At 40.3% G+C, this 26981-nt stretch overlaps 1 protein-coding gene across 1 annotated transcript in view; it reads left to right on the top strand.

Moving 5' to 3' along the window:
- ADAMTS18 (ADAM metallopeptidase with thrombospondin type 1 motif 18) overlaps positions 1–26981 on the top strand; it is a 194918-nt gene that overhangs the window by 118213 nt on the left and 49724 nt on the right. Inside the window, exons 13-17 of the mRNA XM_027865019.1 lie at positions 758–906; positions 10560–10732; positions 21284–21414; positions 21627–21750; positions 24276–24520. Of these exons, the coding sequence (XP_027720820.1) occupies positions 758–906; positions 10560–10732; positions 21284–21414; positions 21627–21750; positions 24276–24520 (822 nt within the window). The remainder of the gene's footprint in view (positions 1–757; positions 907–10559; positions 10733–21283; positions 21415–21626; positions 21751–24275; positions 24521–26981) is intronic.

Genomic DNA, 26981 nt, shown 5'->3' with positions numbered 1-26981 from the left:
AAAAAGTAGAAGAGAGTGGTTTTATTTTTCATTCATCAGTATGGGACAGATTGTCAGCTTGGCTACGCTCTGACGGCATTTGCCGCTTTATGGGTCCCTATCTGAACATCTTTCCCTGACAGTTTCCCACATATGTAATCCTGATCCCATTGATGAGAGAAGCCCTCTCTAGATGTCAGGCTTTCAGAATGCACAGCATGAATTCTGAGTCCCTCTGTGTGTTTACTTCCCTCCCCCCAATCATGGAGGCTTTTTTTTTTAAACCAAAATGTAGGGAGAATCTTCTCTTTGGGGCAGCAGACCCTTTTCTGACTTTTTCACATGAGGTAAACATAGTTAAGGGTTGTGTGTGTGTGTGTGTGAGAGAGAGAGAGAGAGAGAGAGAGAGAGAGAGAGAGAGAGAGATGAGGAAAATAATAGAGCTTGTTTGGGGGGAGGGGTGGTGGTGAGGTTAGCAGGGGCAGTTCAGAGAGCCTTCCAACAAGCTGATCTCCACTGGTGTGTGTTCTTTACCTTCTATGGTCTGCCTTCCCCTTTAGACTTCAGGCCAGGGGAGGACAGTAAGGCACAAGGATTGGGGACCATGAAGGAGAGGAAATGATCCTCTTTGAATATTGGCTCCTGGGAAATCACCCTGGCTGTTTCTCCCTAGTTACAGCTATACTTCTAGCTACCATGTAGGTATTTGCCTGCTTTTTCTCCTTAATTCTTTACTTGCCAGGTTCTGATGGGAAACGTGTCCCTATTCTTTTGACAGTGGTGTCGGCGAGGTCAGTGTGTCAAGTTTGGTGAGCACGGACCCCGGCCCATACACGGCCATTGGTCGGAGTGGTCAGCATGGTCGGAGTGTACACGGACCTGCGGGGGAGGAGTCACTCAGCAAGAGAGGCACTGCACTAACCCCAAGTAAGACAGCTGAGGGAAAAGCATATAGGCAGAGGCAGGATGGCATTGTAGGAAACATGTTGGCCTTAGAGTCGGGAGATCTGGGTTGGAGTCCCGCTTCTTCACTCACTAGCGGTGTGACTTTAGGTAAGTCACTTCTCTCTGAGATTCAGTTTCCTCTCTATAAAATGGGGATAATACCATTACTCTATCCACCTCACAGGGTTTTGGAGAAGAAAAGGCGTTCTGAATTTTATAGTGCCATAGAAATGTGAATACTTAATAAAATGTTTAATTATCTGCATTTTACCTAAATGCATGCCTAAAGGCATGCCCCATATAACTCCGACCCAGTTTAGGCTGTTTTACAATAATATCACTAGTTCATTTCAGCCAAACCCCACTGTAGTATTGGTGAACCTCACCATAATGGCATCGAATCTCAATCCTTGGACAATTTAGAAGAAGAGGAAAGAATACCTAAGTGGTGGCTACATGGCCATTTGTCAAGGATGCCATCAATGGGGTTTCTGCTCATACAGGGATTGGACTTGATGTCTTCCGAGGTTCCCCATAGCTCCATGATGGTGTGAAGGGATGATGACCTAAACTGGGATTTAGACTTCATGGAACTGAAGAGATAGAGAAAAGACAGAGGATCAAAAATCTGTATCTGGAAGAGTCCTTAGAGACCATCTGGTCCAACCACCTCATACTGGTACATTTGGGGAAACAGAGTTCAAGGGAGATGAAGTGATTTGCCCAAGGGCATGTCATAAGCACCAGAGACTAGATATGAGCCCAATGCTCTGAATTGAGAGCCAGTGCTTTCTCTACTATACCATACTGCCTCCCCTAGCATGCTTCTGTTTGACATCATGTATGATGTCTTTACCTACCTCTAATCTCCCAGTCTGTAAGTACCATGAGCTTCAAAATGACAGAGGGCTTGCACAGCAATATGAACAATTTTTGGAGAGTTTTCTTTCTGTGGAGCAGAAAAGTGTGCAGGTGTGATTAGAGCATCCTAGGGTTAGTTCTTGAGGATTTTCCTCCCTCATTCTTGTTGTAGAGGAAGCCCTGAGCTCTTGAAGGTGGTAACAGTGGAACTTAAGCTCTGACAAGTCTTATGAAGCTTTAAAAGTTTCAAACACAGACCAAACAGTGAATTGTTTTTATCTCTCATCCAAAGGTCAACTTAACTAAGTATGAAGAGGCTCATTACTAAAGGACTAGTAATTAAGAGAGAAAGTTTTTTGCCCATAGAAGTTTATGGAACAGTTGACTGTAGTGTAGGGATTGGGATCTGCATTGGTTTAGGTAGCATAGACCCTGATGAAATCACGGATCTCTGGGCAGCATAGTATAATGGGTATCTCACTGGATCACAAACTTGAATTGAAATCTTGCTGTAGAAACTTACTAGCTGTGTGACCTTGGGCAAGTTACTTAACCTCTCTTAGCCTTAGTTTCCTCAAAATTAAAATGGGAATAATAATACTTGTACCTCTCACCTCCCAAGGTTGTTTTGAGAATCAAATGAAATCATGTTTCAGAAGCACTTTATAAACCTTAAACCTACCCTCTTTGGACTACCTCTCCAACTTGCTACTTACTGGTTTGCAGGTTGGATCTCTAAGGGATTCACTACTCCCAGGTTCGAGGGTTCTCTCAATCCCCTCCTAAAACTATAGCTCAAGAGTCCCCATCAGTGTGCTTACCTTTAATAGTCAACCAATAGGCATAACTAGCTCAAAGCAAAAGCATTTACTAAAATGGCATAATAAAAATAGTTGTTATACAACAATCCCCCCTCCTCATAAACCTGGGACCTACTTTCCCACAAATACACATGGTGTAAGTGGGAAGAATGGGAAGAAGTTCAGAATACAGAGTAGCACACTGATAGGGAAATACATGTGGTCAAGGTAATTCATGCTTCTGGTACTGCAGGGCTTTGATATCCTTTCTTTTCTTATAAGGGGCTCACCGTTTTCTTCCCTGGGCATAGTATTTTTTGCTAGAAGCATCCCACAAGTGCCCTCCCTTGCCTTGCTCTTTTCAGCAGCTCAACTCAAATGTTAGGGATTATTTTCTCTTGAATTCATTGTTGGCTTTCTCCTTTACTTCCAGGAGTCACTCTCCTTGAAGCTGCTTCTTGTCCCAACTCTTTCCTTCTCTCCTACCCTCCCTGCTGGATATGGGGTTTCCTGGGTGGGTAGCTCTGTTGCAAGATGCAATGGATCCTCCTGTTGCTCTCTACTAGAGGCATGAATATCATATTTCACAAAATTGTTTCCGGTCTTGATCATCTCTCAGGGCCAGTAAACTTGTTTTTTAAGGGCCAGAGACATGAACAATGTTTGACGCACCAATGGCAAGCCATCCCTCTAATGCTGTCAAGGAAAACTTCTTCATAAGAAGGCATAGATGGTCTTTGCTCTCCATTTAATATGTTAACACCTTTTCTCTTTGTTACCTGTCTTCTGTGATTTATAATTGGGCTAGGAGGAAACTCTCCTACCCTTACATAAATGTCAACTATCAGTGTTATTATTCTTTGCAAGTATTGAAGTAATATATGGTGAAAAGAGTATTGGAATGGGAGTCAAATTTAGATAAGCTCAAAGCTCTGCTTGACACTTATTAGCTGAACCCCTCTGAATCTGTTTCCACATTGGTAATCTGAGGACAGTGACATTTGTATTACTTACTTCTCAGGATGATTGTGAGGAGTGTTGGAAAATCTGGAACTTAAGTACACACTGAATGAAAGAATTATTGAATTATCCTATTCACTCCTTTGAGTTTGAGACTTGGTTTGGTTTATTAAAATATGAACAATCCATATCTCATCAGAGTTTTAGGGATTACAAAGCACTTTGCTCACAACAATCTAGTGTGGATAGTGCAAATATTATCAGTCTTTTTTTTTTTTTTTACAGATGAGAAAACTGGTGTTTTAAGAAGTTAAATTATTTGTCTGTTCTCAAATTTTGCTAGAGCATTCTGTATTACTCTCCTTTGCCTCTATCATATACTCATCCATATCCTACTTAAGTGTGGACTCATCTCCTCTATTAAGAGTATAAGCTCGTAGATAGCAAGGTCTATGCTATTTTTCACCTTTGTATGCCCCAGCCTTTTGAGTATTAGGCATTGAGTAAATATTTGTCAAATTCAATTAAATGATTCCTCTAAGGCAGGGGTTCTTAACCTTTTTTGAACCCCGGGCGTCTTTGGCAGTCTGGTGATGCTTTTGAACGCCTTCTCAGAATAATTTTTAATACACATAAAACAAAATACATAGGATTAAGAGGGCTTGCTCTATGTATACCTAGATCACCTAACATGGAAGCACCCTCTCCCTTCTATTCCTTGATTGACTGCATGGCCAGAACAGGTTGCATCTTTAAACCTGGCCAGCCTGAAAGAGTGCTTTTCTTTCTTGCAGTTCTTTCCTGTTGTGTCCAGAGGACAAAGATCACAGTTTGCCCATGGCTCAGAATCCATGAACTAAACTTCTCTCTCCCCTTTTACCTTGGCTCTGAGAAATGGGCCTGGGGTCTCTCTTCGCTTTGTTTCATTTGTTCAGTCAATCAAAGGCAGCTGCTCCCACCCATGTGGTAGAGGAATGCAGGGAAACAGGGTGCCTCCATGTTAAGTGGTTTAAATTTGCACAGGGCAAGCCTCCTTATGGATAGAATTTGGTCATAAAAGTGTTTTTTTAGAATAACAAAGTTGATGGATCCTAGGTAAAGAACCCCTGCAAAAGTCTCATGGGTAGTAAATGGCAGACCTTGGATTTAAACGTAGGCCCTAAAATCATAATGTTTAGAGCTGGAAAGGATGTGGAAGATGCAGTCCCACATTTTACAAAGAAGAGAGGCTGAGACCTGAAGAAAGAGACTGGCTTTTACAGGTAGCAAGTAGCCCTGGCAGGATTCAAATTAAGGTCTCTTACCTCCAAATCCTGTACTCTTTCTACCCTTCCATGATACCATCCTACTATGTTTCTTGACAGTTTTGCAGCTCATTTCATGGATCTGATTGCATCCACTCCAGCATTTTGCAATCTCAATATTTTCCCCAGAAAAAATAGATGACCTAATTTAATAACTCAGCTGGTAAGAAGCAGGGAATGACACCAGAGAGATTTAAATTCATGCCTAATTCCTATCTGGGGATTGAGAACCACTCCCTTCTAATGGGGCATTGTTCAGAGAAATAACATAATGTAGTTTGAGAAAGGCTCAGTCACAGAAATAATCACCAAAGGCATTTCTTATCTTTTCCCACAGAACGAAAACTAATCAAGACATTGTTTATTTTAACTTACATATGAGGCCCAAATAAAAGTAGGTTTTTTGGCTGACAGTCCCAAGGTGATTGCCTTAATTCTTCTCCATATCTCATTTGGCTCTGTTCCAACAAAATGTTTTTTCCCCTGTCAAGTTGCTGGTTGGCTTCTTACTAAATTTGAAGCATGTGGTTGTGTCCACTTCACTCAACATAAACATTTTCCTTTTCCCACACAAGGATCCTTGGGAGTTTCCTTTTTCACATCTCGATGGTTTTTCCAGGTCAATGCATCATTTTAGCCCCTTTCAATGTTTTACTTAATGCATGTTTTTTACATTGCTTTTGTTCCCCAATAAGAACCCTATACCCCTAAATATTCTTTGAAACAAAGTGCAATTAAGCAAAACAAATGGACACATTAACCATCTCTAACAATGTAGGCCTTGGTTTTTTTACCTGTATTCCACAACTTCTCTATGAAGATGAGAGAAGTATATGTTTCATTATCATTTTTTCATTGAACTTAATTCTGATGTTTTATAGTGGGATTCTTTTTTTTGTATTTATTTTATTCAGGTCACTGTGTATTATTATTACCTTGGTTCTACTTTGTGCTGTATCCCTTTAAACAAATCTTTGCAGGTTTCTCTGAATTCCTCATAATTGTCATTTCTCATAGAATAATTACATTCATATACTTTAGTGTATCCAGCCATTCTGTCTTTTATTTTCTTTGTGCATTTTATGGGTGGTCACTGCATCACTGACTCACATTTCATCATTAATGAAGCCCTCTAAGTAGATCCATACTATCTAAGAAAAATGTGGTAGAAAGATTTGGATTTAGATTTAGAGTTGAGACTAGGATTATAGTCCCAATCTGCCTCTTCTGGGCCATATGACTTTGGACAAATCGTTTCTCCTGTTTGGGGTACAGTGCCTCTCTACCTCACAGAATGATAGTTGGGAAAGAAAAAGCTATCCTCCGGGGAGGTATTCTTATCACTCATGATTTTCCTTTACTTTTCTGAAAGCAATGGTTTAATTCTTCAAGATTTCTCCAGACAGAAATTATTTCACTGAGAATTTGCTTAAAATCATAGTTCATTATGAATGTCAGGAACACGCTCTCGCTTAGTGATCTGATCTGTTTCTATAACTTTGATGGTTAATCTAGGTAGGTTCCCAAACTCCCAAACCCCCATTTCTACCCTCAGCTTCTACCCTGAGTTTCAAAATTCCATTTCCCTGCCAGACATCTCCACCTATTTAGCAAGCATCTTAAACCAAATCCAATATGTTTAAAATAGAATCCTCTTTCCTCCAAGCCTGCCCCTCTCCCTAATATCTCCACATTTACTGGGGGCACTACCATCCTCCTGTTCCCATAGGTTCAAAACTTGAGATTCTCTCTTAGCCAACACATGATCAGTGGCCAATTCAATTAAATTTAACCACCATTTATTAAATACCTATACAAAGTTTTGGGAATGCAAAGATAAAAATTGATATAGTTCCTGTCCTTAAGGAGATTAAGGGTTATTTGGAGCTGTGAGGACAGAAATTCTTATGATGCTACAGTATGATAGAGCCAAAGGGGAGCTGCAGAAGGCTCAAAGACCATTTGAGGCAAATGAGATCACTTAATCTCTCTGAACTTCACTTTCCTTTTCTCTGAAGGAGAATGTTAGGAGACAGACAACTTTTGATTGGGAGGATTGGGTTATGTCTCACCTCTGCAACAGCTTTTACTCCATGTATTCCTCTCCATTCATACTGTCATTGCCTGAAGTCAAGCCCTCATTGGCTCTTTCCTGGAGAGTAGTTTCCTAATGTCTGTCTTCTATAAGTCTGTGCCTTCTCCCGACTGTTGGACAAGTCGTTACCAAAGTAATGCTGTCATCATGTGGCTCTCAAAAGCATTCAATGATGGGGGCAGCTAGGTGGTACAGTGGATAGAGCACCAGCCCTGGAGTCAGGAGGACCTGAGTTTAAATCCAGCCTCAGACACTTGACACTTACTTAACCCCATTGCCTAGCCAAAATAATAATAATAAAAATAAAAATAAAACATCCGATGACTCCCCATCGCCTAATGAATAAAATATAAGCTCCAAATCTTTACATTCAAAACCTCTGTCATCTTCGACCTATTAAGCATTATCTCTTTTGATTCCCTTCTACTTACTCTATGTTTTAGTACAACTGTCCTAATCCCATCCACCATCTTTTTCTTGCCTTCTTGTGTCTCTATGCCTTTGCTTCTGCCATCCCATCATGCCTGGAATGATATCTTCCCAACTCACTGACCTCCTGCTTTAAACTCTTCTTTGAAGATCCCAATCAAATACAACCTCCTCCATGAAATCCTTCTTGATATTCCCCAGGTGAAAGTGAACTCTATGTCCTTATGGTGTTTTATCTAGGCCTCTCCTTTTCTATTCTCAATCCATCAACAAGCATTTATTAAGAACTTACTATGTACCAGGTTCTATGCTAAACACTGGAAACCCAGGGAAAATGTAAAAACACAGCCTCTACCCTCAAGGAGCTTACATTCTAATTGAGGAGACAACATGTATCTTGTATTGTATCTAAGATACATACAGAATAAATAGAAAGGGACATTCCTGGTCACTTAGGTATTAGCTATTAATCTACCTGCTTTTTTAGAGCAAGGACTATTGTATTTCATCTTTATATCTGTAATACATAGCACAGAGCCTTGAATGTAATAGGCACTCAATAGTGTTCTGTCTGTGTTTCCTCTAATGCCTAAAGGTTTTCCTATGTACACTAAAAGGAATATTTTCACAAGTATTTAGACATCCTATCTGGCTCAATGGAAGCTGTGAATTTAATCTTTGCTCCAGCATGTCTTAAAAACACAGCCTGACAAAGCAAGCTAGTACTGGGCTGTCCTGCTGACTCTGCTTTCAAATAGAATTAGGTTGGGGAATCCAGGTACATTTCCGTAGCAATGCATCCTTTCTTGGAAGGGAAGACCCTCCATGTTTTTTAGCTCCCTTTAATGAGCACTGGGATACTAAAAACAGGTGACATGCCCTTTCAAGAATAGGGGCCTCTCTATAGTCAAGTGTGGTGTCATTGATTTTTATCAGCTTGGGTTTCTGGAGTTCTGATATTTACTTTGCCAAAGTTCAATTAAAAAAAAAAACAAAAAATAAAACCTTTAATAAGAACTGGCATTTATATATCACCCTAATGCAAAATGCAATGCATTATACAAATATTTCCTCATTTGATCCTCACAACAATCCATTTTATAAATGAGGAAACTCAGGCAGACAGAGATTAAATGATTTGTCCAGGGTAATACAACTAGTAAGTATCTGAGGTCACATTTGAATTCAGGTCTTTCTGATTCCAGGTCCATCACTCTATCTACTGTGCTCCTTCTTTATTTAATACCTATTGTATACAGAGTGCTGTGCTTAGCATTGGTTAAGCAAGGTTTGGTTAAGACAGGGTTCTCAATCTCATATTTAAGGAGAAGAATAAGACATAGACAACTGCAATATGTAATAATACAGGCAGCTAGTTAGCACAGTAGATAAAGCCCCAGACTTAGAGTAAGAAAAGCCTAAGTTCAAATTCAATCTCAGACATTTACTAGCTGTATGACCATGGACAAATCACTTAACCACTGCCTACCTCAGTTTCCTCATCTGTAAAATTGAGGATAATAATAGCATCTACCTCTTAGAGTTATTGTGGGGATAAAATGAGATATTTGTAAAATGCTTTACAAACCTTTAAGTGCTATATATACACTATTATTAAATGGGTTGAGCACACTAGAGAGTAGAAGCAAAACACTATACAAAGTCTGAGGGGGAAGATTCTAAGTGGAAGGGAAGGCATCCTGATCATTTAAGTTGGGCTTTAAAGATGGTAGGAATTCAGCTGGTGAAGGCAGAAGCAGGGCATTCCAGGCATAGAGAAAAGTGAGACCAAAGACACAACCACAGGGTTATCTCAAAGGACAGATTTTTCCTGTTCAGATGGAATATAAAGTGTGTGGAAGGAATAATACTACTCCCTCTTTTTTTCCTCTTTAAAAAAAAAGTTTGATTTTTACCTTTACACCATAGTTAATATTCTTTAATACATGTCCCACATCATTCAGTCCTTTCTTATAACAATAAAAAAAACAACTAACACAATAACCACATCTGACAGTATATATATTCCACATCTCTAGCCCCCATATTTATTCCTTTTTTGTAGTACTTTGGATCTGTGAAGTGCTTACTTCACAACAACTATAGGAAGCAGATAATCCAATGACTTGAATACAAAATAAGTCATAATTTTACAAGAAAAGTAAATATAGGTACAATGCTGTTCAAGGTCTAAGGTAGAAAGGAGGTGGGAGAGAAGAAGTGTTGGTGACTAGCGGAATCTGGGACAGTTTCATGGAGGAACCAGCATTGATTTGGGACGTGAAGGATGGGTAAGAATTCGTGTGGCCAGAGATCAAGTGGAGGATGAGGTCAGGACTTGGGCAAGGGTCTGAACAAAAGCCTGGAGGCACCAAAGAACAAACTTCATTCTGGACAAAGTGCAGTTCGTGGATAAAGTGATTTCCTTAGGGATGGAGGAATGGGAGAATATTGGCTAGTGCTCATGGTAGATTTAAAATGACATCTAAAGGGAAATAGATACCTTCTGAAAGAGCTCCTGGGAAGTGTAAGTTAGAAGTTAAGGCCGGAGTTCTGAATATCCTGAGTAAGAGGAGAAGAGAGGTCAAACTGGGCAGGGGAACTGATGGAATGAGAGTAGTAAAAAGGGTTGTCCCCAGGAGTAAAGTTCAGGAAGATCAAGCCAATGGAGAGGAGTCTGCTGGCAGTCTCAATAGCTGATTAAGAAATTGAACTAGAGAAGCTGGTTCATGGGCAAGACCCACTCTGGATGTGGAGTCAAAGGACCTGAGTTTGAATCCTGGTTCTGCTTCTTAGTGTGGTCTTGGACAAATTCCTTTTCCTCCCTGAGCCTCAGTTTTAAAGTCTGTAAAATGAAAGCATTGAATTAGAAAATCTCCGAATTCCCTTCCTGCACTACTATTCAGTGATCCAGCGATGGTTAGGAAGTTTGTGGACTTCCCTGACCTTTTGAAGGAATGGCATGGAGGTTAAATGTGTGCTGCTGCACTGACTCTCAGTGCTACTGTCAGACACTCCCTTCTCAGCTGGATGGACCACAAATCTGGCCTCCATCCACCCTGAGCAGAGGTAGGGGTGGAGGGTAGACAAGTCTGATCCATCTACATTTGAGCATCTATAGATAAAACCATTTATTTGTTAGTTTAATTTGGTTTATTAGTGTTAATTTTTTTCTTTTATTTCTAGACCACAACATGGTGGCAAGTTCTGTTCAGGGTCTAGTCGCCTGTATCAGCTGTGCAATGTTCACCCTTGTCCAGCCAATAGTGTGGACTTCCGTGCCCAGCAGTGTGCTGAGTATAACAGTAAGCCTTTCCGAGGATGGTACTACCAGTGGAAACCTTATACTAAAGTGGAAGGTAATTGGACTTTAATAGCAGAAACTGGACTCCTTTGCTTTGGTTACTTCTATACGGAAATGTGAATGCCTCAGTAAGGGTGCTTCTGGCATGCAGGGAATAGCTAAGCCTGATGGACAGTTATTTTATGTCTTTTCCCAGGGGAGACGATTCCCCAGTTTGTGAGTTGGTGCTCATGACGGATCCTCCAGGTGCCTACTTGATGGAAAGAAAACTGAATTTGAAGGCAAAAGATCGAGGTTTCAATCTTGATTCTGTGGCTTAAATAATGATACCTGTGTGGCCTTAGGCAGATTTCTTCTCTTTGCTGGGGCAGGCAGTTCAGTTTCCCATTTTGGACTTCAGTTTCCTCATCTGTTGAATGAGAAAGTTGCACTAAATCAGAGGTTCTTAACTTTTTTGTGTGTCATGGACCCCTTTGGAAGTCTAGTGAAGTCTATGGGCCATTTATCAGAACAGTGGTTTGGTGCCTACATTCATAATTGAAGGCAAAGGTAAATTTCCATTAGAAGTTACTGAAAACAAGGTTTTTCCTCACCTATGTTCACAGTCCCCTAAAATTTATCCCACAGACTCCCAAAGGGGTCAAGACTCTGGTATTTGGTAATTTCTGAAGTCCCTTTCAGCTCTAGCTTTTCTGATTCCATGGATAGCTTTGGGAGTGCAAGTGAGCCAACCGACTCCCCAGAGAGTAACAGGAACTTTTGCATGAGGGCTAGCATCCTCAGCATACTGTCAGAGACCATTTCTCACTCTTAATTCCAACTAGATTGGACTCTAGAATGTTAAGAATGGACGGTTTTGAAATCACCAGAAACCTCCTGGTGCTAGAGCTCTTCTGGTATCTCATTCCCACCCCCCACTGAATGGAATTCCCCATAGATGTCACCTTTCCTTCTGTTGTGCACCATGCTGGGACATGTCTGTCCCCTGGCACTGCCAATTGTGGACAAATACAAACGAACATTATTCAAGGTTCTTTTGTGGGGGGGCTATCATGAAATCTTCTGCACATGGCATGTAAAGGACTGTATAAAGAGTAGCTATGGTTTAGCAAGCGGAAGAAATCACTGTATTTGACTTGTTAACTGCATTCAGAGTTACCTCTTATTCCCTTGGACTTTGTGGCCCCCTCCTTCATTCCATGAGATTTTATTTGCTTTTCTACACTTCTTTTTGATAAGATGCCTCTCAAGTCCTACAGCAGTAAACCACAATTTCCTTTGGAATGTCCTTGTGTCTAAACTTACTGCTGACATTTCTGCTGACCAGTCTCCTGAGAATGTTAATTATAAATTGGTATGAGTTGTCCAACCAAAATATCTCATGAAATTCTATATGTCTAGTGACTACAGCATGTTCAGCAAAGTACATGTCAGTGGATTACTCATTCTTCAAGGCTTCAACAGAGTCATGATTTCATCTCTGTGGATACCCATGAGGCAGCATAATATAGTAGAAATATGACTAGACTTGTGTGATATTAAGCAAGTTACTTTATGTCTCTCCGCCTCAGTTTCCTCATCTGTAAAATGAAGGGGTTGGACTAGGTGACCTCTGAAGTCTAGAACTGTAGACATATAATCAGCTTTATATGAGATGTATAAGGAATTTATATAAACACAATGTGACTCAAAATAGATTTAGAGCTTAGATCATCAAGTCTCCCTTATCACCCTCACTCCCATTTTACAGGTGAGGAAACCGAGACCCACAGAAGCTGAGATCACACAGGTAGCAGAGCCAGGATTCAAACTTAGGTTCTCCAACTTCATATTCAGCATACCACATGTGAAGTCAAGTCGATAGATATATATTAAGCACTTACTATGTGCCAGGTGCTATATTAAGGACCAGGGGTGCAAAGAAAGGCAAAAACAAACAAATAGAAAAACAAGCAGTCCCAGCTGTCAAGGAGTGCAAAGTCTAACGGGGGAGACAATGTGCAAACAAGAAGATTTTATATATGTATATGCATGTAAGATATGTATATGTACATAAGATGTATATATACATATATATGCATACACAAATATATAGATGCATCTATACACATATATACATACATGTATACACACACACACATATATATATATAATAAATTAAAAATAATCTCAGAGGAAAGGTACTAAGATTAAGAAAGACTGGGAAAGGCTTTTTGCAGAAGGCTATGTTTTAGCTAAGACCTGAAAGAAGCCAGAATGAGCAGAGATGAGGATAGAGAGAATTCTAGGCACAGCGGACAGTCAGTGAAAATGCCCTGAGTTAGGAGATAGAGTGTTGTATGAGAGGAACACCAAGGAGGCTAGTGTCACTGGATTGCAGAGTATGTAGAGGGTGCAAGGTATAAGAAAATTGAAAAGAGAGGAGGGCCAGGTTATGAAGGGCTTTAAGAGCAAAACAGAATTTTTTTATATAGGGAACCACATATATTTCAAAGGTCTTTAAATGGACTGTTGTACATATTTTACTCAAGTATAAACTTCCAGAAAGTGAGGATTCCTACATCCTACTATATCTTGGGGAGAGTTACAGTAATGGGAATAGTAATAGGGATTGTCAAAAGTTATTGTTTTTAATTCAATTAAACATTTATTAAGTGATTACTGTGTACAGAACACTATGCTTGGCATGTGAGGGGATGTAGTTTCTAGTGAAACTTGTATCTCACAGTCTCGTAGGAAGATAAATCACAAACACAGATAACTGTGTTGTACATTTATATGACAAGTGCATTAGAGGTGCAAACAGAGTGTCGTGTCAAGTCTGAGGAAGACGGTACTTACTCACCAGGGAATCGGAGAAGACTTTCTTAAAGATGTTTCAAGTGAGTTTGAACATTAAAAAATGGGTAACAACTCAGGAAGTAAAAAGAAAGGAAAGAAGGATATTCTGGAATCTTAGAACAATGTGAACTAAGGCAAAGGTGTGAGAGGGCTTTTTGCAGGACAGAATTATCCGGTTTAGCTGGAGTATATATAGTATGTGAAGTGAAGTAAGAGGAGATAAGGCTAGAAGAGTAGGCTGGTGCCAGAATGTAGAGAGCATTGAGTGACAGGCAGAGGAGTTAGTTTGAACTTTAGAGAGAGGTTTGACATGATTAGGGAGACCAGTCTATCGTACCTGTGTAACTGTCAGATGGTGCTGTTTGCTTTTGGGTTTGCTGTGCCTCGATTATAGAATCTTATGTTTTAAAACCAGAAGGTTCGGGGCAGCTAGGTGGCGCAGTGGATAAAGCACCAGCCCTGGAGTCAGGAGGACCTGAGTTCAAAGCTGGCCTCACACACTTGACACTTACTAGCTATGCGACCCTGGGCAAGTCACTTAACCCCATTGCCTAGCCAAAAACAAACAAACAAAAAAACCCCAAGAGGTTCAAAGAGCTGTGAAAGAAAGTAGCTATGATATCACATAAAGTATGATTATTAAAAGGAAACCAAGTGGAGGACTTGAGTAAATCACAGGAGGAAGGACCTAAGACAGAGCAATAACTAGCAATATTTGCACCCGGGACAACACAAACTGCCCAGGAAGAATGACGTGAAACATATTTTCAAATCATCTTTTTAGAATGGGGAGGAAAGAGGGGTAGGACAGTGTTATCGTCCCCCTTCCCAGGAACCTAGTGGAGGTGAGACCAGGTACTCTTTTAGTGGTTCCTTCTCCCTCTGGCATGAATAGGTATGAGGAGAAATGCGTATGTGTGTGCGTATGTATGTGTGTGTCCCAGTGGTGTTGTCAGAGGGGGTTATCTGCTTGGCTCAGTTCAGTGGTATCACCTTAAGCCAACTCTCCCAGCACCTCCACAGTTTGGCAGAGGGGCTTAGCTCTTTGCTAGACTTTTTATGGGGCTAAGCCTATTCACCATGAGCATGGAGAGGGAGAGATAGATATCCGTATAAGTGCATCCTGGAGAGCTGAGAGAGATGGGTGGGTGGAGAAGAGTGTTAGCCTTCTCCTCCACTGTGTCTGCCATCCCTGGCATCCTGGGGACTGGTGGTTTCCCACCATCCTCTGGCCTCACCAATTTGTGTCCACCCTCAGGCTGAAACTATATGGCCTATCCTAATTCCTTGCCTCTGTTTTTCTGTCTCTGTTAAACGCCCTGGGTCAGGAGGCACTGGGAGGTGAAGAAACAGAGCAGCCTGTACACGTTTTCAGTACCCTCTAAATTAAACTACCTAGGACAGTGCACAAACCACAGTGGCCGAGTTTCAGCCTTCATTGGGCAGAAGGTTGAATGTAATTCTCAGACGCCTAAACACCAAGAATATGACTTACAGACAAGTTAAGCTTAAGAGTTTTAATTCCAAGACATAAGTATGATCTTGCTATCAACAAGATTTGATGTGACAGGACCCATGACTGGAATACAGTGGAAAAGTTTAACCTTGTTTTAAAGAAAAAAGGCTGATAGAAAGGGCTGCTAATTTTGCTCTTGAGGGCTAAGCAGAACAAGTATAATTTTCATTAAATAATTAATAATAATAATAATGAACTAGCATTTATATAGCAATTCAAGGCTTGCAAAGTACTTTACATATGCTCTCTCATTTGATCATCACAACAACCCTGGGAGGTGTTTGGGTTTTTTAAACCCCCATTTTACAGATAAAGAAACTGAGGCAAACAGGTTAAGTGACCAGCCCAGGATCACATAGCCAATAAATGACTAAGGCAGTTTCTGATTCTAGGTCTAGCACTCTGCTCACTGCACCACCTAACTGCTGCATGTTAGTGCTTTCACTGCCTGGAGACACAGTATATGTTTTATAGATACTTAGATGTGTCCATGTTGTCTCCACCTTCTTTGAGGGTAAGACTTTCATTTTTGTCTTTGTATACCCATTATTTAGCACAGTTCCTGACATATATTAAGGACCTGATAAATTTTTGTTGATTGATTGAGAACTCCCTCAAGTCCCCTTTTCTTTAGGCTACAGCCTCCCACCCCCATTTCCTTCAACTAATCTATGTATAGCATGGTTTCAAGTCTCCTTTTCCTGATCATGCTCTTATATACATTCTCTACCTTGTCAATATCCTTACTAAAATATGGTATCCAGAGTTGCCCATCTCCAGTCCTGTGTTAATTATCTCCTTCTTCCTAATTTCTTAAACCACCACTGGAAGAAATCCTGTGTGATATTTTCTTCTTCTGGAAAGGATAAATATCCAGCAAAACGCCAAAGAAATACAACTTGAGTTGACTAATGTAGCTATGACTAGACTCTGTGCCATGTAGCTGGACTCTGTGTGTGTGTGTGTGTGTGTGTGTGTGTGTGTGTGTGTATACAACACAGATTTATTCAGGGGAATGAACATTTTTCCAATAAATTTTAATAATAAAAAGATACTAAAATATTGAAGGGACCCACTAGCAGCTAAGACCCTGTGGGAAAAGAACATGACAAAAAATTATTTTGGAGTAAGAGTCAAAACAATGAAAAAAAAACATTGAAAGAAACACCAAAGCCCCAAGGACTGGAACCCTCTCCAGCAACAATAACAAACAATAACAATAGTAAATGAATGCAAAGTTTCTCCCCATCTGCTGAATGTGGAATCCAACTTCCAAGGAAGCAATAACGAACACATAATGTACCTAAAAAGCAGAGTTTGGGAGCCTGGAGCAGGCTTGCCATTGTTTCAGAGGAATCTTGGGTTACTACCTGAGCCCAGAGTTAAAGAAGAATATCCAGACTTTTATTGAGGCCATATTTCCTTCTTTACATTTCTTTTGATTTTATTGCCTTCTTTTATTTTTCACCATTTTTATTTCCCACTGTATCTCATTCTTCTCTTCTACCTGGCAAGCTATCCACTAAAAGGAAGAATGAAAAGAAAAAGAGAAGAAGCAGCTTAGCAAAACCAATCAGTACATCAACCCAGTTTGACAATGGATGCCATGTTTCACACCTGTAGTTCCTTTGACTCAGTAAAGAAGGGAGGGAGGGATGTTTTCTCATATCTTCTTTGGGGCAAAACTTCAGTCATTCTAGGTGCACAGCATTCAGTTTCCTGAGGACATGTTTCAACAACAATTTTGTAAAGTCTAGCCCAAAACAGGTAGCTAATATACCTACCAATGAGGTCAAAGACAGGAGAGGGGTGGGTCTCAAACATACAAAATGTTTGTAGCAGGACTTTCTGTGGTAGCAAAAAATACTGGAAACTAGACTTGCTCATCAATTGGAGAATGACTGAACAAACTGAGGTAATAATAATGATGATAATAATAGTAGTTAGCATTTATATGACACCTACTGTGTCCCAGACACTGTACAAAGTGCTTTACAAATAATATCTAAATGAGATCCTCATTTTACAGTTGAGGAAACTGAAGCAAACAGAGGCAGAACAGACTTGCCCAAGGTCACACAGCTAGTAAGTATCTGAGGTCAGATTTGAACTCGGGCACATGAGTGCTGTTTCAGTATAGCCCCTGGCATGTAGTGGACACTTAATAAATATTTATTGGCTGATCACAAAATGACAAATATGAAGAATTCTGAGAAATTTGGGAAGATTTGCATGAACTGATCTAGAGCAGAGTAAGCAGAAGTAAGGGAATAGTTAAGGCAAAGATCATCACAATGTAAAGGGAAACAAAAACGAGAGACTGGAACTAGGAACAGAGTATTGTGACCTCTAGATACCAAAGGAGGCATGCATTGTTAGACATGACTAATAGTTTTTGTTGTTGTTGTTGTTGTTGTTTGGCTTAACTCTGTATTTTTTTTTATAAGGGAGGGTTATATTGGAGGTTATGGAATCATTGAGAAATGACAGTGATATAAATATATGTATATACATATATATTAAAAGCATTAATAAAACATCTTTTTTTTTAAAAACTTGATTGTTGGGGGCAGCTAGGTGGTGCAGTGGTAGAGCATCAGCCTTGAAGTCAGGAGGATCTGAGTTCAAATCCGGCCTCAGACACATAACACTTACTAGCTATGTGACCCTGGGCAAGTCAACCCCAATTGCCTCACCAAAATAAATAAATAAATAAAAATAAAACAAAAACTTGATTACTCTTTTGCTGAAGTCTTCTGAAGACTAATCATCTTTGCCTCTCCTGTTGGTACCAAATCTTGCAACTTCCTGAACTCTTAGAATCAGATATGTAAGTGTCTTGAAAGAATGAATGAAAAAGTGTTTATTAAGCCTTACTATGTGTCAGGTACTGTGTTGAGTGCTGGGAGTACAAAGACAAAAAGAAAAATAGTTTCTCCCCTAAAGGAGTTTGCATTCTAATAGGAGAAGAGAGCAGAAATGAGAGAGAAGAGTGTTTGGGTTGAAAAGTCACAAGGGTGGTGAATGGAGCTATAGAGCAATTAGTAGGCATGTCCTTTCCAGGAGTGGTGGTCTTGCTTTGATGAATGTTCCCAGAGCTAGAGGGGGAAAGCCTGGAAGGCAAAGGAGGAAAAAAAGAGTACTCACATGGTGACATGATATGAAGATGGCTAGAGAACAGCAGATAGTGTGGTGGGTTTGGGTCAGAGAAGTTATGTAAAACTCTCCTCACCCAATCAGGAGCACAGGAATCCAAAGCAGGAACTGGAGAAACAGGTCAGAGGTGAGGAGGAAAGGCACGAAGATGACTGAAGAGCCCAGTGATGCACTAAGCTCTATGAAGGCAAGGTTTCCCTTAAACCTCAAAGATGCTCACAGAAATGACTTTCTGGTGGATAAGATGTCTTTTATCTCTTTTTACACCTTCCTCAAATGTTTCCCATCATGTTTATACCATCAGTTTCTATATAGATGATTATTACACAGGTGAATACCATCTTTCATTAAAGCCCCCTTGATGCCTTCTCCTGAGAGGGAGATAATGATGGGTATAGCATGATATAGTAGAAAGGCTTTTGGATTTAGAATCAGAAGAAACAAGGGTTTATATTTTGGATCAAACGTTTTATTATCTGTGACTATGAGCAAGTTATTCAATTGCTCAAAGACTCAGTTTCCTCATCTGTAAAATAAGAACTACAGCATTTATAATACCTACTTTATAGGGCTGTTGTGAATCAACTTCAAATTATTACAATTTTATCAACCTCAAATTACTACAGAAATTTATGCTATCATTATTTTTAAAGGCTATGTCAGTAAAGGGTAAGCAAGTCTAAAAAAGCCCCAGCACCTTGCACTAGGGCATTAGAATCAGACTTTAATGGGAGAAGAAGGCCTATAAATGAGGCTATCTGCCAACCCGCGGAGAGTGATGAGGATGGTGGGGGCAGTCAAAACATGTAATATAGGGAATATATTAAAAGGATTGGGGATTTTTTTTAACCTGGAGAAGGCAAGACTGAAGGGTAACTGCATCACTGTCTTCATTCCCTAGAGGAGGGATTCTGCTTAATCCTAGAAGACAAAACTAGGAACAAGTGGTAGAAATAATGATTGACACCATTTTTGGCTCAATTGAAGGAGAAGCTTCCTAGCAGAGCTGTCCAACAATTGGTACATGAGGCAGTAAATTCTCTATTGCCAGAGGTGTGTCCAAGCAAGGAAAGGATGACCACTTGCTGGGGATGTTGTAAAGCTTAGGTGGGGATCGTGAAACTTAGAGCCAGACAGACCTTAGAAATCATATAGTTCAAACTCCCTTGTATTATATTCACACTAGTGTGGGAACAGACAGCTTTCTATGAAGGTGTTGAAAGTTTCTCCTAAAAATGAAATGTATGATTGAAGTTTTCTTCATACAATTAGCCAATCATCACCCACTCAAAAGAAGAACTTGCTTGGAAAGATCCTATCACTGTGTGCCTGGAGAAGGAAAGAGGAGCTAAAATGTTACAGCCAGAAGAGACCTTAGAACCTAGAACCTAAAATGTTATCTTAGCACACTGAGCATGGAATGTTGGGGTTGGAAGGAACTTCAGAAATCATATAGTCCATTCTTCACCTTTTACAGAGGAGAAAACCAAGGGCCAGTGAAAAGACAAGGCTTGCCCCAGGTCAAAAATTGTTTCTGATAGAAGCAAGGCTGGAACCTAAGACTTCAGACTCCTCACCCAAGGCTCTCTCTATATAAATTATTTAATTTTCATTTATGTAGACCCATTCCAGGGTCATTTCCCCAAATCCCACTTATGGTGGTGGGCTAGGTCCCTAGAGGATAGTTGACTACCCCTCTCAGGGTTTTCTGTGTAATCTTGGAGGTTTCTGATATTATCACTCAGAAGCCCCTACCAGTGTGCTTCTCATTAAGTTAGGCAGTAGACATCAATGAGTTTTCAGAAAATATGTTTACAAAGAAGGTATAGCAGGAACATTTGGTACAAGATTCATTCCAAATTGGGGTCATGCTCTTTTTTTATACTTACAAAGTTCCTGGGGAGAGTATAGTAGTAGTCATACATACATATATACATATCTGTGTGTGTGTGTGTGTGTGTGTGTAACAAAGGAGTATGTCCTGACTCCTGGACTTGGAATCCTTTTTCTATTTTATGGAGGCCTCAACAAATGGGGATTGGTGTCTTTCAAGAGTTCCAAGTTGCCACTTCTCTCCATTTTAGAAATGGGGGGTGTCATTTCCTGAAGCTACCATGTCCCTCAGGTGCCTGTCTGTCTCCTTTGCTGCCACCATTTCCATGTCTCTTGGCTGCTACTCTTCTAGTGGCCACCATTTATCATCTTTGGTCATTAGTCAGACCTCTGATGAGACCTCTGGATCTCCTGAATTCATAATGTTAATGTCCGGACCTGTCCACCGTGGAATAGTCATTTACCTAAAATCAGGAAAGAGCAAACAGTAGAGTCAATGACCATGGCAGCTACGCTTCCCTGCGTTCCCTCAGAAGCTTAAAACAATCTTGCCTCATTGAAACCACAAATGAAGGCATGAGAGATTGGAGAATCATACTTTTTGTATGTACATTCAGGTCCAACTCAGCAACTCCGAGAATAGTTCTGATTCAACAGCTGATTAGAAGACCTTTTCATCATCACATAGTACGAATCTCAGATTTACTTGTGACCAGAAAATGGCTCCCCAAGAGTTCTATGAGATTGGATTGGAAATAAGCAGAGAGTATCTGTGCATGGCCCTGTGAGGGTCAGTCTCCCCATGTTACACTCATGCTATGCTTAGATTTTTATTTTTGAGTTACTCTTTGTATCCTGACATTTTATATAAACAGTTGGAAAGTGTAGTGGATAGGATATCTTGAACTTGGAGTCAGGAAGACTTGAGTTCATATCCTGCCTTAGACGCTTCCTATGTGCAATCCTGGGCAAGTCAATTGACCTCTCTCTCAGCCTCAGTTTCTTCATCTATAAAATAAAGATAATAATAGCACCTGCCTCACAGAGTTGTGAGGAACAAATGAATAACCTGTGTAAAGTGCTTTACAAACCTTAAAGTGCTATGTGCATTCTCAATAACTATTATACTGCCAAAAACTTTCAAGGAAGCATGCATGAGCTTGGTTTTGATAATTCTGCATGGATCAGGTGATTTGGTAACTTACAGGTTAAGCTCACTGTGTTCTTGACTCTGTTCTCTCTCCATCTGTTTGTTTTCAGAGAAGGATAGATGCAAGCTTTACTGCAAGGCTGAAAATTTTGAATTTTTCTTTGCAATGTCTTCCAAGGTCAAAGATGGCACTCCTTGTTCCCCAAACAAAAATGATGTTTGCATTGATGGCGTATGTGAGGTGAGAGACCATTTACTTATTTGAGGTGCACAGGAGTATGTGTATATCCTTATTCCTCCAATTCGGAGTTAGGAAACCTGTGTTCAAATGACTTCAGTCTCTGGGCCTCAGTTTCCTAATGTTTAAAATGCAGATAATAATGCTTGCTTTTGTGAGGAACAGATGAGATAAGGGACGCATAAAGTTTTGTCTTCTTTTTTTTTTTATTATAGCCAGTAGGATGTGATCACAAACTGGGCTCCCAAGCAACTTTGGATGCTTGTGGTGTTTGCAAAGGAGATAATTCAACCTGCAAGTTTTATAAAGGCCTGTACCTTGACCAACATAAAGCAAATGGTAAGATATGATTTCAATCAGTAGTTGGCCATGTATCTAGTTTTCTTGTTGGGAAACAAATTGGGATTCTTTGCTAGCCTATGGAGCAAATTGATGAGTAAGGATTTGGTGACTTGTGCCATAGAGGGAATAATGGAGGCTCACAGAATGTCAGAACTGGAAGGAACCTTAGAAAATGAACAAAGACTATAAGAGATTAGAGAGATCATTACAAATAGGCTATTGCTTTTTAGTGCTTAAAGGAAATCTGGAAGCTGAAATGTCAGCGTTATCCAAGTAAAATGCATTTTTATTTGTCTTACTGCTTTTTTGGAAGAGGACTGGTAACCATCACTTCAGAAAGTGAACCTGTTGACTAATTATTGATTTATTTGTTATGTTATGAAGAGAATAGTAGACAAGGGATGGATGCGCTGGAATTTAAATTTGCAGGTGACAGATGGAAGGAACAGGAAACTCTTTGGATGTCAGATTCAGGGTCTTAAAAAGATCTTGATAGGTCAGGCCAACAGGCTACCACTCTGGGGCAGGCCCTCGTCTCTTCTCACCTGGACTGTAGTAATAGCCTGCTGTTCAGTCAGCCTCTGCCTCAAGTCACTTTTCAAGTCTCCACTCAAACTGTTCTTCCTGAAGCAAAGGTCTATCCATGTCAACCCCATACTCTATTGGCTTCCTATGGTCCTCAGGATCAAATAGAAAATCCTTTCTTTGGCATTCAAAGCCCTTCACAACCTGGCTCCTTTCTACCTTTTCAGTCTTCTTATACTTCAGTCCCTCTTCGTGTATTCTGGGATCCAGTGACACTGGATTCCCTGGTGTTCCTCACATGAGACACACCATCTGCTAACCAAAGGCGTGTTCGCTGGCTCCGTCCCATGCTTGGAATTCTCTTTCTCCTTGTCTCTGCCTCCCAGCTTCCCTGGCTTCCTTCAAGTCTGAGCTAAAATCTCACCTTCTACAGCAAACTCTTCTTAAGCCCTCTTAATGCTAGCACCTCCCCTCATTGATTATCTCCAGTTTATCCTGTGTGTGTGTCTTGTTTATACAGAGTTGTTGGCATTTGTCTCCCCCTTTAGAATGTAAGCTCCTGGAGAGCAGCACTATTTTTTGCCTTTCTTTGTAATGCCAGCACCTGGCAGAGTACCTGGCACATAGTAGGCAACAATTAAATGCTTATTGACTCGATTTGTGGACAGAATGACAGCCGAGAATCTAATGAGATGGAATTTAATATACGTAAGTGTGGAGTCACGGGGATTGTAGATTTAGGACCGGAAGAAGCCTTAGAAGCTACCTAGTCCAATTCCTCATTTTACAGATGAGGAAACCATGCCAAGAGAAGTAAAATGACTTGCCCAAGGTCACGTAGGTGGTATGAGACCAAGGTAGGATTTGAATATAGGTTCTCTCTTTCTACTGTATCTAGCTTCAAGTATAAGATGGGCATGGCTAGATAATAGCTCTTCTGCAAACAGATGTGGGCTCAGTCAATAGTGTGACATAGAAGCCAAAAAAAGCTAATTTAATAATAGACTGCATTAATTAAAGAATGAAAGAGGTAAAACTTTTACTCTACTTCTCTCTCTCCTAACTGTTGCTCAAGAATTGTGATTGTTTCTGAGCCCCATATTTGAGAAGGATATTGACAAGGTGGAGCAGAAAGTAGGATGAGGAAGAGGAATGGAGGCTTTGCCGTATGACGATTTGTTTACAAAAGTGATGGTATTTAGCTTGAGATGTGAAGATGGTAGGGTGGGGGGAGTGAAGCACATGATGTCTGTCTTAAAGTATATGAAGGGCTCTCATATGAAAGAGGAATTAGGTTGTCCTGCTTGACATTTATCCCATTAGAATGTAAACTCCTTCAGAACAAGGACCGTTTCGTTTCTGTTTTTGTATCAGTAGAGCCTGGCACAGTGCCTTGTACCTAGGAGGCACTTCATGAACGTTAAATTGAATGTAATGGAATTGGTGACAGAAGAAAGAGTTATGAGCCATCAATGAAAGTTTCAAGTAATAGATTTAAATTCAAGTTCAAATTAAATTTAAGAAGTAGATTTAAGTTTAATATGAAGAAAAACATCCTAACAGTTAGAGATTTCCACAGGTAGCTTGGTTTACCTCAGTAGGAACTCTCATCTGAGGACAAGGCCTTCAATTGAAGGCTAAATGAACACTTATCAGGGATGCAGAGTGAATCAACTAGATGCTCTTTGAGGTCTCTCTGAATTCTACGATTTTGTGGTCCTTTAATAGTGTGACCTTAGTCAAGTCACTTCATCCTTCTGAGCCTCAGTTTCCTCATCTGTATTATAGGAATAATAACACCTGTCCTGTCTCACAGGGTCATTGTGAGGATCAAATGACATGATTTATGTAAAGTACTTCTTAAACAACAAAGCATAGTTTTTATTGCTATCATTGGACATTCATCTTTAAAATACTAAGTAGAAATGGAGAATGAATCATTTTGTTTTATCATGACAACAGAAAACAACAAAAAATGTTTAATTTCTTTCTTTTAGAGTATTATCCAGTTGTAACCATTCCAGTGGGAGCACGCAGTATTGAAATACAGGAGTTACAAATATCTACAAGTTATCTTGCAATTTGCAACCTGAATAAAAAGTATTATCTCACAGGAGATTGGACTATTGATTGGCCAGGGGAGTTCCAATTTGCTGGGACTGTGTTTGATTATCAGCGTCCTCTGAATCACCCTGAACGTCTGTATGCAGCAGGACCCACAAATGAGACACTGGTCTTTGAAGTAAGCCTCTTCTGTTGATTCTGACTTTCATGTTTGTTACAAAACCACCTGGACAACTGTCATTCTGCACCATGGCTCTCAGATGGATTAAAGGCTGGGTTAAAAAAAAAAACAACTCACTGGGCTATGATTCTATTCAGGATTGATAAGGCTTACTATCATTCCATCTGGAGTTCAGATTACCTTATATGAGCTCATGTTCTGTCAGTGATAATAGATGGGTCAAATAAATGCCATCATTTGTTGGCAAAGTTTCCATTGTTTGGAAGAGAGACCCTTCCAAATCCAGTCCCTTAGTTAATGAATGGACCTCACAAAGTTCTCTGTGACTCTCATACAGTTACGTAAATTCTTCCTGATCATACCTCACTGATGAGAGCAGCATCAAATATCCTTGGGCCACTCTTCAGAAAGTCTCTGTTTGGTATGTAGTTACTCCTTAGATGGGGTCTCGATTATACATCCTCCTTAGGCAGTGGCCAGTATAGCGGAAGGCATCACGGGATACCCCCAGGGGAAAGAGCATTGAACAGTAAGGGATTACTGAAGAGTCCTGGCTCTTGATAAGGATGAGCGTAGAATTACAGAGATCATGGATTTAAGCCTTGGGGGGAACTTAGAGGTGATCTAGTCCAACTACTCATTTTTAGATACTACTTGGTGATCTCATTAGGTCCCATGAATTTAATTACTATCTCTTTGCAAATGATTCTCAAATCTACCTATCATATCCTAATCTCTCTGCTGATCTCCATTCTTGTATTTCTAACTGCCTAGATGTCTAGAAGCCATTTTATACTCAATAAATCCAAAATAGAACTCATTATCTTTCTCCTTAAATCCTCCTCACTCTTGTCTTCCTTATTATTGTAGAGGGCAACACTATCCTCCCAGTCAGTTAAGCTCAGAGTCATCCTCACCTCCTCATTATCTCTTACCCCCATATCCAATCTGTTGATTTTACCTTTGCAACATCTCTTGAATATGTCCCTTTCTTTACTCTGAGACAGCTACCACCCTGGTGCAGATCCTGATCACCTCACTCTTGGACTATTACAGTAGCCCAGGGTGGGGGGGTCTCTCTGTCTCAAGTCTCTCCCTACTCTAATCCATCCTCCATTCAGTTACTAAGGTGATTTTCCTAAAGCACAGGCCCGATCATATCACGCGCACACACACACACACACACACACACACACACACACACACACACACACACACACCTGACTTCTACTCAGTAAGCTCCACTGGCTCCCCATCACCCCCAGGATCAAATACAAATGCTTTGTTTGCTGTTCAAAGCCCTCATAACCTGCGCTCTCCTATCTTTCCAGTCTTCTTATACCCTAACTACACCTTTCTTGCTCCCTGACATGTACTCTTCTATCCGGTAACATTGGCCTCCTGCCTGTCCTATGGAAAGGGCACTCCACCTGTCAGTTGTGGGCATTTTCTCTGGTTGTCCACCATGCTTGGAGAGCTCTCCCTCCTACTGGCTTACCTGGCTCCTTTAAGTCTCAACTAAAATTCCTTCTCCTACAAGAAGCCTTTCCTAAGCCTTCTTAATTCTAGTACTTTCCCTCTTTTAATTATTTCCTATTTATTCTGTATATAACATGTTTGTGCATGTTTGCTTGGCTCCTCCATTAGTTTATCATCTCCTTGATTGCAGGGACTACCTTTTGCCTCTTTTTTTGTATCCCTAGTGCTTAACACACTGTCTAGCACATAGTAAGGGTTTAGTCAAATGTTTATTGACTAACTGCTAAGCACTGGGAATATAAAGGTATAAGTCAATCCATTTTCTCAAAGAGCGCACAAATGAGAGAGAAAACATGAAGACAACTATGTACAAGAGACAGATTCTTTGTTAGAAGTTTGTGTATATCCCCTATGTTACTCTGCTGTGAAATGGAGATACTACCTCCTGCTAGCGAGCAGAGTAATGTTGTGGACAGAGAACTGGGAAGGGAATTGGTAGCATCAGATTCCAGAACATATTGATTATTTGGAGTGAGAGCTAGAAGAAAATGTTATCAGAAGGGCCTGTATCCCTGACCCACCTCTTTGTTTTTTTCTGAATCCAGAGGATAATTACAATGTTAAATGGATTGGAAACTAGGCCCTATGAGGATCATAAAGAACTGGTATGTTTAGCCTGTAGAAAAGCCTCATCAGATAATTTAATGAAGACTGGCTAATTCAGTTCCCACTGGTTACCTTGATTGAAGGTTGATTGAATAGACCTGAAATATAACTTACACTCCTAATTTGGGAAGGCTTTGTGGAAAAAGGAAAATTGAAGCTAGAACCTGAAGAATGAGTAGAAAAAAGAGAGAATGGCATTTGAAGCAGAGGAAATGTGAGTGGCACAGAGATTGGAAAGTATTTTGTTGTAAACAGGCAGCAAAGAGCATTTCAGTTTGGCTAGAGTTGTGTACATGGAAAGCAGTAGGATGGC

This window comes from Vombatus ursinus, unplaced genomic scaffold, assembly GCF_900497805.2.
Source record: "Vombatus ursinus unplaced genomic scaffold, bare-nosed wombat genome assembly UNPS02014778.1, whole genome shotgun sequence".
Lineage (NCBI taxonomy): Eukaryota > Metazoa > Chordata > Mammalia > Diprotodontia > Vombatidae > Vombatus > Vombatus ursinus.
Note: the sequence above shows the minus strand (reverse complement) of the source record. Positions and strands in the feature narration are given on the sequence as shown.